The sequence below is a fragment of the Amphiura filiformis genome, chromosome 14 (assembly GCF_039555335.1).
Source record: "Amphiura filiformis chromosome 14, Afil_fr2py, whole genome shotgun sequence".
NCBI lineage: Eukaryota > Metazoa > Echinodermata > Ophiuroidea > Amphilepidida > Amphiuridae > Amphiura > Amphiura filiformis.
In genome coordinates, this window is record NC_092641.1 from 21,921,002 (window position 1) to 21,934,572 (window position 13,571).

General features: G+C 38.1%; 1 protein-coding gene across 2 annotated transcripts in view; it reads left to right on the forward strand.

Annotated features, from left to right (window-relative positions):
• The first annotated feature begins 615 nt into the window (after positions 1 to 615).
• LOC140169829 (ATP-binding cassette sub-family C member 5-like) overlaps positions 616 to 13,571 on the forward strand; it is a 37,169-nt gene continuing 24,213 nt past the window's right edge. For both annotated transcript variants that reach the window (XM_072193129.1, XM_072193130.1), the window contains exons 1-9: positions 616 to 866; positions 3,553 to 3,726; positions 5,394 to 5,541; positions 6,579 to 6,727; positions 7,667 to 7,774; positions 9,852 to 10,145; positions 11,209 to 11,478; positions 11,964 to 12,173; positions 13,286 to 13,553. In XM_072193129.1, coding sequence (XP_072049230.1) covers positions 642 to 866; positions 3,553 to 3,726; positions 5,394 to 5,541; positions 6,579 to 6,727; positions 7,667 to 7,774; positions 9,852 to 10,145; positions 11,209 to 11,478; positions 11,964 to 12,173; positions 13,286 to 13,553 — 1,846 coding nt within the window. In that variant the 5' untranslated portion in view covers positions 616 to 641. The remainder of the gene's footprint in view (positions 867 to 3,552; positions 3,727 to 5,393; positions 5,542 to 6,578; positions 6,728 to 7,666; positions 7,775 to 9,851; positions 10,146 to 11,208; positions 11,479 to 11,963; positions 12,174 to 13,285; positions 13,554 to 13,571) is intronic.

Sequence of the window (13,571 nt, forward strand, 5' to 3'; positions counted from 1 at the left end):
TACTCAAGTTTGGTTTTGGTAGGGACGTGCATGAGATTTTGGAAGTAGACCCATAAATATACCAATTTTTCAAGAAATTTGGACCCATTGATATACCAAAAGTCAAAATTTTCGGCGAATTTACCCAAAATTGTCTTAGTTTTTACAAATTTTCCCCAAAATTTTGGGAAAATTTTGGCTAGATTAAGGAAAAATTGGGCTGTTTTCCTAAAAAATTGAGAAAATTTTGAAAAAAGGACCCAGTCATATACCAAAATAGGCTTTGAAAAAGGGGTCATTGATATACCAGAAGGCTGAAAATGCTACCCATGTTTATGCACGTCCCGTATGGTCATTTGTACTGAGTAACCCCCCCCCCGGTACTCGATTACCTTACAGAGCCCCTGATTAGTTCATTACATGATCACATGACCTGAGTAACCAATCAAATATACTTTTAAATATTTTGTCAATTTGATCAATTTTAAGTAATACCCTTCTATCTCTGATTACCCTTCTATCTCTGATTGGCACAATACATGATATAGGAATCTGTGCAACCAATCAAAATAATTCTTACAGCTAGGCCTGTAATTTGAGCAGTAGTGCACATTACCATAGGTTTAAACTTGTTGTCAATCCATTTATTTCAGACCGTCGTAATGCGTAGACTCATAGCCTTTACACAATTACCTGAGCCCGACTTCCTTTACGGCTCCTTATTAGTGGTAGCATTCATGTGTCTCCAAGTTACAGCATCTGCCTTTTCCGGGTTGTCTTTCTACTTGGGTGCACGTGTGGCTGGAAGGGCACGGGCAGCTTTGGTGGCGATGATTTATCATAAGATTGTACGACTGCGGAGTTTGAAGGGTAAATCTGTCGGTGAGGTAAGCTATCAGATATATGATGGTGTAAATGTTGCCTAAGTTAACAGGTTTAGGGGAGAGGGTTGACCCCGGTGTTGTCACTTCGGACACTTCTTATTCAAAGGCGTAATGCATGATCATTCCCAAAGTCAAAAATACCCCCTATTTTGCTCGGTTTCAAGAACATTTTCAGCATTTGTTACCTCTATTTTACACAAAAACAGGTACAAGTTAGCCTTAAAAAGTACACTTTACAAAAGCACCCCTTTTTAACATTTCAAGAACACACACAAAAAACACCTGTTCTGATTCATTTTCTTTTCCGAGGCGACCTCTATTGTCCTTTTAAAGGCCCATTCAGTGATTTGCTCATCCGGACGATCGTAAAATCATCAAAATTCAGATTTTGGTACCTTTGTAATTGGCATAGATGTGCTAACATAGCCTGCTAGTGGTTCGGTCGAAAGCCGTGTATTTTAGACAAAATAAAGCATTTGCATGATTCTGGACTTTTGATACTGACAGTACAAAAAGTCCGACTCGAGATCGAAAGAAGCTCACTCTCCACGCACCAACACGCGCTTATGTATTGTTTCTACTACTTATTACATCAGTAGCTACTATTTTAAACAAAATACACAATTTTAACTGTTTTTCATATTTGAATTGACCGTTAGTTTGCCTCGGTGACCTTTAATTGCTTATTTTGTTTTCTACTACAAAAATTAAGCGTCTGTTTTAAATCAATGTAGCCTCTACTTGCACCGTGGTAGAGACACTGGACTAGGAAGTTTTTACAGTCGGGTGGTGGCGCACTGTATGAAAATCTCGATTTTCTCGAGTCGATCTGAGTTGAAGTAGAAAACCTTTCTAAAACTTCTGTTTTTGACTAATTTGTCGATGTATTCAGGGAAAAGTGGTTTAATGAAATTCTGTAGACTTATTCTTGATTTCTAAGCAACTCTGACAAATTTCCATTTTTTTTAATGTTCCTGTGAAATCACTGAAAGGGCCTTTAATAGGCCTATATATGAGGAAAACAAATAACAGAAAATATATACAAATAAACCCAATTGGATGCATCATGTGGTTGATATGATAGTTATCTACATTGTATACTTCAAGCAAAAAGCCATGCATTATTCATGAGTATGCATGATAAGTATTTCAACATTCTCATGATTAAAAAAATATATACTATTTTTTGATTTCAAGTACACCATCGTCAAAAACAACCCTATTCTTTAAACATCACAAACATAAAATGTTCGCGAACATAGTTTGAAAATAACCCCTTTTTCCCGGAATTGGGAACAATCATGTGTACACATAGTCAATGTTAAGTGACAACACCAGGGGGTTGACTCAATATGCCACCCCAAAGATACATGTACCTGTTATTTTCTTGTTCCCCCCTCCCAAAGACCACTTCCTTTTTGAAATCCTTACTGAAAGACCACATTTTTCAACACTATTTTTACCAATAATAAGGCCAAAAAAGAAAGGTTTGTCTCAGTTTCCTTTGGCTACAAACCCTCAGTGCTAGGTTGTTGTCAATATTGTTGTTGTTTTAGTATGCAGATGTAGGATTTCTTTTTGTTTTAAATTGCCTTTTGGGCCCACTGATTTATTTTCTTTCTTTTTTTTGCCCCCATCGTGGCCGATTTTTAATTTTTTTAGCTAGACAATTAAAAAACATGGGAAGAAAAAAGAAATGTGATAAAATGAATATTTTAAAACCAATGCAAGTGGGAAGCTCAGTCTCAGTTTTTATTTTTGTTTTGGCTTCAGATATTGCATAAATTATAACTAATGAACTAAGACACTCCCATGAAGACGATCGAACCTTAATCTTCCACACAGGGGATGTAGACTTTCACACTCCCATATGTGAATGATTAAAGGTCATGTCCTCCATAGGGGGTGTTTGGAAAATATTTGGAATAGCCCATTTGTTTTTTCATAGCAGTCAAGTTGATAAGGCGTTTGACTATGATGCAAGAGGTTGCGGGTTCGAACCTTGGTGGTGTAGTATACTCTCCTGGAAAAATTGAGTCGGCTTGCAATTCCCCTGAACAAGGAACTTAATGTTAATTGTCTTGTTGTAACCTGTACGAAACCAAAATTCGGAGGCCCCCAAATGCACTGTGAGGAAGGCATGTGCACTCAAGTGGCCAAGATTTTAGACCTAACTAGGACATTTGTGCGCGACGCGTGAAAAATGTCAATTTTAGACTATTTTAGCCCAAATAGAAGCTGAATTTTGCTGTGATAACTGGCCAGTGCGCGCGAAGCGCGCAAAATTTTGCAGTTTTTGTATCCTATTTTGGCCCAAAACATGGTGTTTTCAGCTAAAATGGAAGATGCACACTGCACAGGGCAATTTTGGAGGCCCCAAAATTTGGGGGGCCCTGGGCCCTGTCTGATCCTGGCTGTGACTGCCAATTATGGAATGTCTAGGGTGTGCGCTTCTAAGCAGCAAAGTCCCCGAGTTGTTAAATGGTTTATGGAATGATGTGGGCCAACATCTAGGCATTGTACCTGCATGTAGGGCACTATCAGGCATGAAAACTTTCAGTGATTTTTTGTTATTATTTTCAGTGTTTTTCACCCTATTTCTGAATCAATTTCACAGAAAATGGTACAAAAACATGGTTTTCATGCATGCCTGCACTATAAATAATTACACTTTTTTTGGTCATTTCAGCTTATTAATCTGTGTACAAACGACAGTGAAAGAGTGTTTGATCTTGGCATGTATCTACCTCTGGGGATCAGTGGCCCTTTTGTATGTGTGTTTGGTCTTATTGCCTCTTATGTAATACTTGGATGGACAGCGGTTCTTGGGACAGTATGCTTGATCATGTTCTATCCGCTACAGGTAAGGGCTGACTTCAAAATCCAAACATCGGTTCACTGCTGGCACCCTGACAGCCAGCAATTTAATCGTCTGCTACTGTACCAAACAGTAGAAACCAGACCAAGTTACCATGGTTTTGAGCTTTCCACAAGTGGAAAAAGTTTACTGATAAGATACAAAATACTTGCACAACTAAGTGGACTATAGTTGAACATGATCCAATCCATTGTTTGTTGCATATTTCAAACTACAATGCGAACACACAACCTTGGATACAATACTAACCAATCACAAGTGCGTTTGCATGGTTGGATTCTCTGGCCTACATCGCGCAGTGTTGGCAAGAAATCGTTGTGCTATGTCAGGCTATGTTCATTCAATTGAAATTCCCAGTATAGTATACAAATATTGACTGCTATATGACGAGGGGCATGGTTAAAATTACAGGCCCCAAGGTGATCTCAAAACCATGACTATGCCCATGTCTACTGGCAGGACCTTCATCCACACTGCAGTTCATGTTTGGTAGTCATAGACATAGATATGGCATATCTGGCAACAGCGTGGTGCACCATTTTTCAAGAGCAGAGTGCATAAGCATCTTATTTCATGTGGCTGATGCTTTACTGTACCTCTTCACCACTCTTGTTTCTAAGCTGTTGTGAATCACTGATTGGCCCATGTGGTTTTGGCCCATAGTGCCAATGTACTTTTGTCCTGTTCTTGACCTGGGTCACTCCTCATAATTAGCTATTGTTCACTCTAGCATTTTATATTTTAAAAAATGAGTCGAGTTGTTAAAATATGTGAGCTGCTCCAACAAAACCAGACATAGGTCACTAATTTTGAAAATTGAGGTTTTGATGTCATCATTTAGTATATGTCTTCAGCTTTCATTTGATACCTAAATTATGTTTCTGGGACATGTGGTTCTCATTCTACGGTCTTTCAACGGGAAGAGGGGAAGAGAAAAATTAAAAAAAAGGCAAATGCAAGAAAAATTACTTTAAAGTTATTTATAAAGTGACATGTTAAAGATCTCTGTTTGGCTCAGAAAATGCTAAATTTGGGTGCTTTAGACGTAAAAGAATATTTTGTTTTCAATGGTAGGTTAAAGTGAACATAATGAATAAAATTAGTAAAAACTGAAAAATGAAATGTGCCAGGTTTTTCACCCTTTCCCAACTTTGACCCGCCAGATTTGAAATGGCTGAGTGGGTCACATATATGTGACCCGCTCTGACAAAACCAGGAACAAATCGCATTTTTGACGTTTCATAATTTGAATAAATATGTAAGCACAAGGCAATAAGCTTTAAAATGATACCAAAATTATATAAATAGCATCAATACTTTTCACGATATGGATAACTTTGTAAATGGTATCTTGATATTTTCGCCAAATTGCTATTCTGAGTATGGGTCAATTAGTTTCCTGTATCACACAGGATTGAATAGGGATTATCATAGTTCAACTGTTCATTATTGATTAAAAATTCCAAAATTTGATTTGATTTTTAATGGGAATGTCATCTTTAAAGGCCTATAACTTAATTTAACCATGCCCCTCATAGCAGTCAATATTTGTATACGTTACTGGGAACTCAAATGTCTGGTGACTTGTTCCTGGTTTTGTTGGAGCTGGTCACATATTGTCAATTGGTTTGTTTTTGTTTATTTATATACAGGGGATCTTGTCCAAACTGATAACCCACTTCCGTCAACGCTGCATTAAAATCACAGATAAACGTGTACGTCTCATGAGTGAAGTTATCACTTGCATTAAGCTTATCAAGATGTACGCTTGGGAGATTCCATTCTCAAAGCAAATAGGAGGTAAGATCACAACCCCATAACTATGATGATAACTCATTTCTGTCAACACTGCATTGAAATCACTAATAAACATGTACGCCTCATGATTGAAGTTATCACTTATTAGCATTAAGCTAATAAAAATGTACGCTTGGGAAAATCATTTTGCAAAGCAAATAGGAGGAGCAGACCATTTCATTATCTATTTATTTATTTATGAGGTTTTTTCATGGTTTCTTTATCTTCTGCTGACAGTGGTATGTGAAACACTCATTGGGGTATAGCCCCATTTGAAATTCACGCTCCCTATGTGGAAGATTAAGATCATGTTTTCCATAGGGGGTGTATGGATTTCAACTGGAACCACCCAATTACATACCTGCCAACTGTCCAAATCATAAAAGAGCAATTTTACCATGTGTCCCTATTTTTGCAAAAATATGACTATAAAACTAGTAATGTATAGGACATTCAGGAATGACCCTATTTTCAGATTGTTTTTCTCCCATTTGTCCCTATTTGTGAGGTTTTAGGGTTGGCAGGTATGCAATTACCACCATCTCAGGTGGCATGATGAACTCTTATTGACAATAATAGATTATTTTTACGGGAGGTCACTTTGTGCGGCAATTTCTTTCCACAAATTAGGCAAGAGGCATATTGCATAACAATAAACAAAATTTGTCCAGATGTGGGCCATTTTGTAGGAAATGTAGTGATTGTTGGTCATGTATTTAGGAAGGTCCATGCACCTACCTGTGATAAACACCAGTAATCAACTTTTACTGTAAAATACAACATATTAGCTATAATTGCTGTTGTTCACTTTGAAGCTTCAATACTACTTTGCATAAAAATAATTAATCAGTTCTCTAAATCGGCAAATACGAGGATTTTTACTGACTCTGATTCAGAACCGATAAGCTAATCAAATCAAATCAGGCCGATTTGAAACTACAAATTTGCCTGTTCTTCCACTACTAAGTTTGTGGTTTGATTTGTATAGTAATGTGACAATAATGATTGTAATACAAAATTACTGTTCCTTCAATTTTCAGCTATACGCAATCAAGAACGTAGTGCCCTAGAGAAGACTGGCTATATACAAAGCATAAGTACCGGTACACTACCTGTTGTGCCAATTCTGAGTGCAACATTCACCATCATCCTTCATACATCATTGGGCTATGACATAGACGTACCACAGGTTTGTTTGTTTGTTTCTTTGCATGTTTGTTGACCATTTGTTTACTGTTGAATAACAAAGGATTTCATCACCAGCCACTGCATTTACAGCAACTATACATTATTAAATTTCATTTGAGTTTTCACCTCCTTGGGGCAAATTTCATGATTATAGGTTAATAACTGCATGCATTAGTTATTTGGAGGGCATTGTGAAAAATTTAAACATTTTGCCTTTTGAACCGAGGAATATCCGGAGGGGCGCAGCCCCGAGGGATTTTTCACAATGCCCGACATATAACTAATGCAAAGTTATTAACCAAATTCATAACCTTCATTTTTAATTCATCACTCAATCAAATCTTAAGATTTTATTCTCTGAAATTTGTTGAAATAAACAATTTGTATCAAAACTTATATTTCGCCCTTCAAAAGGCTGAAACGGACTTACCAATTACAGCACTGCGCAATCACGCCATGTGCAAATATGGTAGTTGCATGCGCGTGAAGTGTTCCGGCGCAATAGATGCACACACGCGCGAAGTAATTGTACCGCGTAAGCATACGCGGAGGTCATTGATGGATATCAATAACCTCCGCGCCGGTACACCGCGGTGTGCGTAAATCATCTAACGACCAATTTGATTGGGACACACAAATGGCGTGATACGCGGAGGTTATGAACCACCCCGTTTTCACTTCTGGTAGAACCTGTGAATTCAAGGAGGTAGGCTTCCTCTGCAGGCTGTCCTACCCATTTACAGTGAATGCAAAAAAAATGAATATTTTGGCAATAATATTTTGAAAGAACAAGCTTTCCAATTGAGACCAAATGCATTACCGTGCGACATAGTATATACCTTGTTCTACAAACTTTTTGACCACCCTCATAATACTATTATCACCAAGATTTGAATTCTGATTTAAAACTAATTATTCTCTTTCTAATGATTCATTACAGGCTTTCACATACCTGGTATTGGTGAATTCTATTCGTTTTGTTATAGTTGGAACACCTTTTGCTGCTAAGGCAATTGCAGAAACTCTGGTAGCTGTGCCACGGGTGAAGGTGAGTATTAGAGTAAACAATATGAGTTTTTATTTTTACTATCCTCTACCACACAGTGTCATCGCCCCGATATCTTCATGGCAGAAATCTCCATGGTAGGTTGAATCCACGGCCACGCATGGCCATTTCGTTCCGACCTATTTAATAGTTTTGAGACGCATAGTGGGCCGAGGGACATCCGGCTAAGAATATTGACAATAGCCTGGTGACTGACCTCTGTACAGTCAGTGAGCATGGTATACGCCATGGGGTCATCTGCTTTTAGACTGCCTCCACGAGTGGCCTACGGTGCGCTATAGTTCGGCACATATAAAATCAGAATTTTTGTCAGGTTTTGAGCTCAATACGCACATTTTTTTCCCAATATGCAAGCTAACAACTGTCATATCCTTGTAACACATGTATTCAAGTGCAAGCATAAAAATATGGCTTCTTTAGAATAAAAAAATACGAGAGATATTCATCATTATTTACCCCGGTATCCAAAGATTATCGTCTGAATATCAAATCGTGCATAGCACATTCACGTGTATCGATCCGGGGTATTGATTTTAGTGTCTCTGCTGTACAATATAATTATTAACCAGGCGATGTCGGTGTGTACCATGTGATGGATAACGGGCAGGTCCAATATTTAGAGTAATGGATGGTGGCACGCTAAACACTATGTTAAAATATCAAGACCTGCCTGCCGAGCAGAGGATAGTAAAAATAAAAAATTCATATTGTTTGTTCTCATTCTTTGAGGATAATTTGTGTCTTCAAGTGTAAGGCAGACAATTCTTGGCTTTAGTATAAGATCCTGTGCCATATACTGGGGTACACAAAAAGGTGGCTTTGTTACATTTTGATGTGCAGTTTGGATTTCAAAACACTGTCTCTTGAGTATTCCATCACTTAGAAAATTCAATTAGGTCTTAAATTGAGGCTAATTTATTCTATATTACTCATGTTTTTATCCTGTTTTAAAATATTTTTCAATTATTTTCTTATGACGTTTGGCATGAAATGTGCCAAGGGTGGCTGAGGATTAGGGGAGGAGGATTAGGGGAGGGATTCATATTGTAAATTTGATTTAAAACCCCTTTAAAAATTTGAATCTAGTAAAAAATGTCTAAATGAACTCCCAGACATCTAAACCAAGTGAATAAATACAAAAGTTCATTTAAAAGACCAATACTTGCTCAGAATGATTGTAAATGTGGAAAAAAGAGGTGGGGTTACATCCTCCTACTTTGTGATTGTTTTTGCCCGCACTCTCTCATTTTTTAACCGATTTCCATGAAAAAGGTGTCAAAATGCTCAGAAGGATGAACCACTTCAAATGAGATGTGTAGGTAAAATGTTTGAACCATTTCATTTTTTTACTATGTAACACAAAGGTACCCCAGGTTGCGACACAGGACCATAAGGTGTTGTTTTATGGATTTAAATCTCTGAATGGGCTCTCTCCCCAGTACATAAATAACTGCATCACTGTGAAAAGATTATCAGAGAGGGCAATGAAGACCCACTATATAGGCAGATAGTATTTCCTTCTTTATGGTGCCTCTTTCCAAGAAGGATGCTGGCCATGCTTGTGCAACACGTTATCCGTTTCCGTATCAGGAATGCTGCTACTCTCATTGAAAACTATGCTCAAGACATATCTTTTAAGATAATATTGTTGCCTTGTTTTCTGTATTTGATCTTTTTGATGTTTATATTGTCGCCATTGGAACAGGCACAATATAAATAAAGAAGTTAGTTTGTTACACCTGGAGACTGAAAAAGTGTAACTCCAGGAATTATCAGCAAAAGTATATTGAACGATCAGTTGTGTCTTAAAGATTTGTGTGCACATTACTTGGCTTGATCAGCACAACACATTACTAAACACAATGCAAAGAAGCACACACTTTAAATCAATTTTTTTCCAGGCTCATTGCAAAATAATCTGGAGATATACTATTTTGCACCCCATAAGTGATGCCCAATTATGGTAGAGTAATACTCCTGTGTCTAGTCTGTTTGACTTTGTTATACTTTTCAAATGTGACAATGTGAAAGTTGTTATTTGCTTTACTGTACTGTGCAGGAATTATTGCTAATGGAAGAAATGGAGCCCATTCAAAACAAGCCTAACAACCCAGAGAATGCCATAGAAATCAACAAGGCCACATTTGCATGGGATAAAGAGAGTACTGGTTCATCTGAGTCCAGCAATGAGAGTTTACAGCAACAGCAGCAGGAGAAAGGGAAAGATAATCAGCAACAGCGGACAAATGGAGAAATGGAGCTACAGCAGACAAATGGAGAAATGGAGATTTTGCTTGATGACAACTCGCATTTAATCACATGTCTTTTTGATATGAATTTGGTTGTTAAAAAGGTGTGTATATTATTGGGTGATGACATTGTATGTTAGTCTCCTCAGCAGCCAGTTTAGTTCCACTCCCTGAACACAGACAGTCTACCAATGGCAAATTATAATGCAGTTTGTGATTGGCTAAGAGGGTGAATATACCAACCAGTGAACAATATGCCAGATCTTTTATGTCTTCAAATGTTTTATAAAGCTAATTCAGTTGAATACTGTAACGCCCAACCAACACTTGAAGTCTATGGTAGTACCATCAACCATGTCACAGACTTCAGGTATTTGGGTTCCAAGATGGGCTCTAGTGTTGGAGACCTAAAAAGAAGAAAAGCACTAGCCTGGGCAGCTTTCTGGAAACTGGACAGCTTTGGAGAAGCCCGTCCCTGCCAATCGAAACAAAAATCAAGCTGTTTCAGACAACGTGTGTTACTGTCTTTCTGTACGGGTGCGAGTCATGGGTAATTACCAAGGACATGGAAAACAAGATCAATGCATTTGCAACATCTTGCTACAGAGTCATGTTAAACATCAAGCGTGTGGATCGGATTCCAAACGAAACCATCTACAACCTGACCAACACCACTCCACTGGTTGCCAGAGTCAAGATTCATCAACTCAAATTTCTCGGCCATATATTGCGTCTTGAAGATGGCGAGCCTGTGAAAGAATATGCGCTTTATATTCCACCACATGGGAAGAGGAAACCGGGACGGCCGCGCTCACTGTACTTACAGTATGACCAGCACCTCCTGGGAGATACTGAAGGGATGCTGCAGCCAAACAAAATTGTTTCGCTTGCCCAAGATCGCATTAGTTGGAGAAAGCTTGTAGTCGCCTGCTCCGCAGCCGACTGATGATGATGACTGTATATATGTAAATCATGTTTTAGCCGGAGTTGCCCCAATTTTCCACTGGTAAAGCCGGAAAAAAAATTCAAGTACACATGTATATGAAATGTGTTTCTCAGGTATGAAATTTGTGTTTTGCAATCCCAAAGTTTTAATGAACCTCAATGATGTCAATTTTAAGCACTTTTGCATCAAATGCTAAGTATTTTTTATTTCTTTAAATTTAGGGTTCTCTTATAGGTATTTGTGGCAGTGTTGGCAGTGGTAAAAGCTCATTAATATCCGCCCTGCTAGGCCGTATGGTGAAAATGAATGGCACCGTAGCACTGGAGGGTTCCATAGCATATGTCTCACAACAAGCATGCATATTCAATGCAACTGTAAAAGAAAACATCTTATTTTGGGGTGATTATGATGAGGAGAGATATGCCAAAGCCATCAATGCTTGTAGCTTACAGGAGGATTTAGACATCTTAGCACAGGGAGATGAAACTGAGGTAAGAATGATTGATTGATTGATTGATGGTTATAATGAGGAGAGATATGAGAAAGCCATTGATGCTCACTGTGTTTGTGGTCGTGGAAAAACAAGACAAGCCGAGTTTTGTGTGCTTGACTACTAAATGAGGATTTAGCACATTGAGATGAAACTGAGGCAAGAATGATTGATTGATTGATTGATTGATCAATTGATGTTCTGTTGCTTGATTGGTGGAATGAGGGAGAATTAACAAATGTGAGTAGTAAGTGAAGTCATTGTGTGACTGATTGGTTGAGTGACAGATTTATTCATTGTTTGATTGATTGACCGATTGATTGACGAAGTGATTGGTTGACTGATTGAGCTATTGATTGGTGGAGTGAGTATACAACTGGTATATGTATACTAATTTCAAATGTCACCAGTGTATAGTTGTTATTGGTAACTGAAGTACCATTTACATAGAGCAGTATTAAAATTATAATTTATATTTGTGTCCAGATCGGTGAAAGGGGTATCAATCTCAGTGGTGGTCAGAAGCAACGTGTGAGCATGGCGAGGGCGCTTTACTCCAATACAGATGTGTACCTATTAGACGACCCTTTGAGCGCAGTGGATACTCACGTAGGACAGCATATCTTTAGACATTGCATCAAAGATGCGTTACAAGGGAATGGAAAATCGGTTGTATTTGTCACTCATCAACTACAGGTAGGTTTATTAGGCCTTTAAAAGACTAGTTTATAATATACATTTCACCTTGTTAAAAATAAAATTTATTTAGTGTCCAGACAGGTTTGACCATCTTGGACGTTGGCTATCTTAACAGTGATGTGATCCAACTTCTGTACACCAACGGAGGATGGACTGGTGCCCAGAAGAGGATCATATATCAAGAGCTTGGTTCCAAACCATGTTAAGTTCACAAACACATGTTTCTGATTTACCTGTGCAATATTGGAATGGGTTGTGATGCTATAGGTATAGTAATTTCAGTTGGATGCACCATTACAAAGCAAACAGTGGATGGATGCACAGTAACAATACTGTGTGAGACCTTTGGTTCCTAAATGAGAACAATAGTCTGCACATTGTTAAGCTGCATTGTTGTGGTAAATAATGGCTTGTTGATATACTTGTTGATGGTACAACTCATTGTTGCTAAATGAGAAACATGTGGTTGTGGACTTAACATGGTTTGGAAACAAGCTTTTCGTATGTGACTGTAAGTAATGTGCCCCTCGTCTCTTTCATGGTAAGTGGTATCTTTCTTATCCAGATCACTTCTCTGATACGGTGGGCTCCCGAGTTATATTTTTTCTTGCAGACTAGGGCATCTTGCCAATTGCTAACATGATTTTGTAGAATGGCATGGTCTGCAATAGCTGACATAGTTTGTTCACTGACCGATTACCTCCGGACAACATAGGAAAGAGAGAAACAAGGCCAGATTTGAACTCAGCATTGCCTCAAATTTGTCAATTGGAACAAACACTGACAACTAAAGCAATTAATTTTATAGATAAGAAATGCAAAGAACATTGGTTAAATATGCACAATCAACAAAAAAAGGCTGGACATGGAGCAAAGGCCAGCATAAGCAAGCTGATTTCTAAAACACAAAAGCAAGCATAAGCAAGCTGCTTTTTCTATCATATTAAACCAAAATGACATTTTAATTGAGTGAAGATAAAAAGGCAGGATTGCATAAATAAACAGTTGTAAAATCACAAAGTCCACATGTACAGGAGGCATTAATTAGGTAAGATGGCACATGCCAATTAAATTTGGTCTAAATATAAACGTTTGACTTATTCTTTCAGTACCTAGCCGACTGTGACTACGTCATACTGATGCGTGATGGTAGAATAGCCGAGGAGGGTAAACACGATGAATTGATGTCAGAAGATGGAGAATATGCAAATCTAATTCGTACATTCCACATGGATGAACATGAAAACAAAGAGAAAGGGGACGAATCACAGACAAGTCTTGGTGGGGAAAGTCTTCATAACTTGACTTCGTCAAAGGAAGAGATGGGAAGCAAGAAGGACATGGGACTTGATATGGAAGAAGAACCGGAATATGAAGGTTAGTAGTGGACCCGGG